Consider the following 4860-nt stretch of genomic DNA (forward strand, 5'->3'; position numbering starts at 1 on the left):
GGGGAATAAATTGGTAGTCACTTTGTCCTAGAGAGATATACACAGTTATCAAAACGTCACGCCAGGGTAAGCCTACACAAAACAGACCTTATTTTAAGTGTTTCTAAAATCCCCTCTGGGAAAAATTTAATGGTGGAAAAACAATTGGAATAATTTTCCTTGTTTGACCACTAGGTTTTATGGGTATTATGGTACTGTATTGGTTAACTGACAAGAGCTAACCATTCCTACAAGAAGTATAAAGATATTGGGGAGCTGTCAGAAGCATTATTCAAGAAACAAGTGTTTTTCAAGACCTTTGGCCCAAGGAGATGGTGCAACAAAACAGGGTGGTAAATGGCCAATAAAGTATTCTTCTTGATTTTAGTTTTATATTTACTGAATATACACTTATTTAAATTTGCGGAGTCAGACAAGTTAGTAAGATCTCATCTCATGAAATAACCAAGCATGACAACAGAAATGTTAAAACAAATGTAGACTTTATGCAGTTCCTGGGCTGTACAACCAGTTCACTAGGAAATTGCTGGTGGAGGACGGCGTCACTCGGTCCGTAGCGGCGGCTTGTCAGTCCTGTATTCTCAGCTTGACCATAGGTGGTCCACACTAGGCATTCAGCGTTCATATGCAATACAGTCGCAAACATACTTGGGTCCAACACATATGTAAAATACATGAGGTGGGCTTGATTTCTTGTTTTGTACCATTTGAATAGTCCAAAAAGTACCAACTAAAATCACCCCACAAGCTACTCCGCTAAACCAAGCACACCTCTAGAATTACAAAGTATTTTACATATGCATTTGCCCCAGGTGTTGTAGCAAAGGGCATACTACTGAAATTTAAGGCATCTCACAGGGACGAGGTGTGGGCTGACCACAGAGGTCATGGTTCTACACTGCCAGCGGTCGACCCAGTCAGTCAGTTCTTAGACTCCGTACTTCCCTTTAAGCTCCTCTACCAAGGCAATGTACTCCTTCCTGGCATCCTCTTGGCTCTTTCCTATAAGAGGCACAAGGAAGAGAAAAAACATTCATAAAACATGCTGATAACAGGTTACTGTTCAAAGATTGTCTGGCTCAACCAGTACACTTATGACTGTAAATGCATTGAGCTGAAGGGATCCACAGCTGTCTAAATCTGATTCCCTTTGAATTACAAATCACTTAAGGTGAACAGTGCCCTCTACAGTCTAAATGTGGGCAGGACTACAGGAAACACACCTTTCTCCTTCTCCCAGGCGTCCCACTTGGCTTTCCCAGTGAAATCAAGCATTCCAGGACGAGCTTCAGAAACAAAAGTAAAAAACACAATCAACAGACTATACTCAATGCAATGAGCCATCTACACTTGAGGGGTATCACAAAGCACTGGATGCAGGCTTACCGGTGTTGACATCGCCCACTTTGGCCTGTTTGAACAGAGCATAAACCCTGAGCATCTCTGCATCTGCTGGCTTGGCCTTCAGCTGCTTCACCTCCTCTGCAGCCTTATCAAAGTCTGCCTGGGTGGGATAGAAGCAAAATATGTGATTAAAGTCAGCTAAACAGAGAAAGAAAAGCCTACACCTGAATATGGCTGCTTCCAAGTGAAATCGGAGAGATATGATGGCTTTAGACATGAAAGGTTCCTGTACCATCTCATTACAAAATGCCAGCAACCTTACAGCAGATCTATGTCAGAAAAAGGTTAAGCTAGATAATCACCGGATAGCAATTGAGAGAGTCAGCGCTGGCATACATTGAACCTTGATCTCATATAGGTCTATTTGGCATAGCCTACAGGCAGTAAAACTGCATCAAAGTCATGATGACATTCCATTGTGAGCAACTGGAGACCAGAATGGCAGAACATAGAAACTGGCCTCAACCAGAGCTACTGAGTATGGAAACAAATCATTGTTGCTGAAAAGGAGGTCTATGCTGCCAAGAAAGAAAAAAAACAGACCCCCCAGCAGTACAATGGGCCCTCTGAGTGGGCTGAGCTTGAGCAACACTACAAAATGCCACACTGGATGTGCCACCCTGCCAACTGTGCCAGGGGGGAAGAGAGACAAAACACTAGTTGCTTTTTCTTTTGTATAGCCTAAGAACATAGGCAGTCTGTTGCCTCCACTTATAGTTTGGCCATTATTAGTGTCACTGAAATGTTTGGTGCCAGATGGCCTGGATGAGGCTTTTGCAACCCACCCAGAGGAAAGATTGGATTGCAAATCACCCTGGTCAGAGTCCAAGTAGAGGTAATAACCTGGGGAAAGTACCTAACCCTTATCTGTACAGCCTCAAAGGCAGGTTTTAAAAGACCACACATTAAGCGTTTTGGGGTTCCTGAGTGGCGCAGCGGTCTAAGGCGCTAGAGGCGTCACTACAGCACCCTGGTTTGATTCCAGGCTGTATCACAACCGGCCGTGATTGGGAGACCCATAGGGCGGCGCTCAATTGGCCCAGTGTCGTTAAATAAAACACGTTTCCAAAAAAGTGTTGTGCAACTATTAGCTTTGTGCACCTGCTCACTCAGACATTGTAGATATTATACCACAAAACAGTTCCAGGGAAAAAGCTTTGCATTGCCCACCATTTACAGTCCTGCCAGATACAAAAGCATTGTGTATCAATGCAAATATAATGCTCATTTGAGTCTAGGTCGATGCAGAGAAGGAAGGAGACAACTTGGCATGCTGCTTATGTATGAGAGTGTAGCAGTTAACTACAAAATAATCTGGCCTGAAGGTAATGGCTAAACAAGCACATTATCTGAACTAAAAAAATGTATAAACAGCCAAGGTCTTGAGTTTTAATGTTGCAATATGTGTGAGGCAACACACTAAAAATGTGACAGCCAAAGCCAATGTAATCTAATCTACTCAGCTAAACAACAGATATCCAATATGCTTTGGCCTCCGCTTCAATAGGAGGACAGAGATCAGGTTGCCAAACTCACCGATGAAAATATTATCTACCTGTGAACTTTTATAAGGGGGTATTCATTACGGAAACATTTACCGTTTTAAGAACCAAACGGAAGCAAGCAGCGTAAAACGAGAGTTTCTATTTGACAAATTCAGTTAGGTCCCGCCCTGTTCCGTTTGCTTCCGTTTTTAAGAAACGTTTTGCAACAGAATCGGCGTAATGAATATGCCCCCAGGTGAGAGGCAGAAGGCATGAGCTGAAGGAACAAAGTACAAACCGGTCAAATAAATGTGATCAACTCCAACAGTGCTTTTACCTTCAATTTGATGGAACTGCATCATTTTTTCTAATCAAAATAAATAACTTACAAGCCCTTAACCAACAATGCAGTTTTGAGAAAAAAATACCTACAAAGAATATAATTAAAGAGCAGCAGTAAAATAACAATAGCAAGGCTATTGCGGGGGCACCGGTTAGTCGAGGTAATATGTACATGTAGGTAAAGTTATTAAAGTGACTACGCATAGATAATAGAGTAGCGGGGTTCTGGAGTCTTATGGCTTGGGGTAGAAGCTGTTTAGAAGCCTCTTGGACCTATACATATACCTAATTTAGCTATATGTAAACAGATATAACGTGACTAATTTATATATACACATTCATTCATTCCTTTAACCAGAAACACAGATGCTTGCCATGTTTTTCTGCAAGTTGTTCAATAATGGGTTTATTAAATGGGAGTTCATGACCCTGCGTTTCGGGCGCGAGCCTTCTTGCGACCATGTGATTTATAAGAGCTGCGCAAAACGGCAACAGTTCTTCCTTCATCCTATATGAACAAGCTAGACTTTAGTCAACGTTAGATATAATTACTTTCACATGCTTCTTCTCACTAGGATATTACGCAAGCAATCACATACAACAGAGGCGCGTGTGAAGTCCACACACAATCAGCGCCTTGGGCTATGTCAAAGCCGCACCACACCCTTCAAGCAGGGTGACAGAAGTGCCAAAGCCAGGCAATCCTCTGGCGCTCTGGTTTGCCAGTGACATTAGCTTGCTAGATATTGAGCTGTCAAACAAATGAAATAGTGGTTTCATCGGGTGGAAGCATGGGCATTGCGCCTTTTAAAGGCAATAACAATCACGTTTAATTCAAACTGCCACAAGACCGACGGGGATAACTAGTAACTATAAGTAGTGGTGCCAAGTCAAGTGCCAACTCCAGTTTGGCAAAAACGATACGCTCTTTACTGGTGTTCTAGCTAGCAAGCTAACTTACCGTTAGCTAACAAAGCCTAGTCGACATGTTAGTGAAACTACACTTGTACCAGGAAATCAAAATAATAATAATACAACTACCAATGCATGTTATGGTCACTAGCTACAATATAATGTTCAACAAAATAGAAATTCGATCCAAACCTCAGACATGATTTTCAATTCCTTTTGAAAGTCACAGTCACAGAACACAGTCACAGAACACTGCTGGCGTCCACAGCCCAGAACTAACGGAAAGGAGAGTAGACCGTTCCTAATGTGTGTGTCGTGAGCAACAGCGTGAGCAACAATAGTTGAATCGGCTGTTCGCCTTTAAAATAAAAGTCACCCATTGAAACATGCAAACGGATAAAGTGCACAACGTTCTGAAGTCTATACATTCACAGTGCGATTGTGTCAAATTAACTAATTATTGTATTTTGTTGAATGTATATAACATTCCAATCTTGTTTAGCGTTATCGGTTTGCATCAGTTTCAATTGGGGACTTTTATTTTGAAGGCAAACCGCCGACAATTGTTGCTAATGCTGCTCACGACACAGTGATCTGTTCCGACAAGCGTTTCGCTACTGTGCGAGGCGATACCGCCCCTCAATTCCATTGGTAGATTTAACGAATGACATTCACGCAACATCTCGGTTAGTTGGGGTGAGTAAAGGTAACCAATCAA

At 42.2% G+C, this 4860-nt stretch overlaps 1 protein-coding gene across 1 annotated transcript; it reads right to left on the reverse strand.

Moving 5' to 3' along the window:
• Positions 1 to 463: 463 nt before the first annotated feature.
• LOC100136409 (acyl-CoA-binding protein) lies at positions 464 to 4618 on the reverse strand. Its single transcript, XM_014164764.3, has 4 exons — positions 4335 to 4618; positions 1387 to 1504; positions 1224 to 1286; positions 464 to 1002 (listed from the first exon to the last, which is right to left on the reverse strand). Exons 1-4 carry the CDS (start codon positions 4341 to 4343, stop codon positions 929 to 931), a joined length of 264 nt encoding a protein of 87 aa, XP_014020239.1. The 5' UTR covers positions 4344 to 4618; the 3' UTR covers positions 464 to 928.
• Positions 4619 to 4860: the final 242 nt, after the last annotated feature.

This window comes from Salmo salar, chromosome 21, assembly GCF_965601325.2.
Source record: "Salmo salar chromosome 21, fSalSal1, whole genome shotgun sequence".
Classification (NCBI taxonomy): domain Eukaryota; kingdom Metazoa; phylum Chordata; class Actinopteri; order Salmoniformes; family Salmonidae; genus Salmo; species Salmo salar.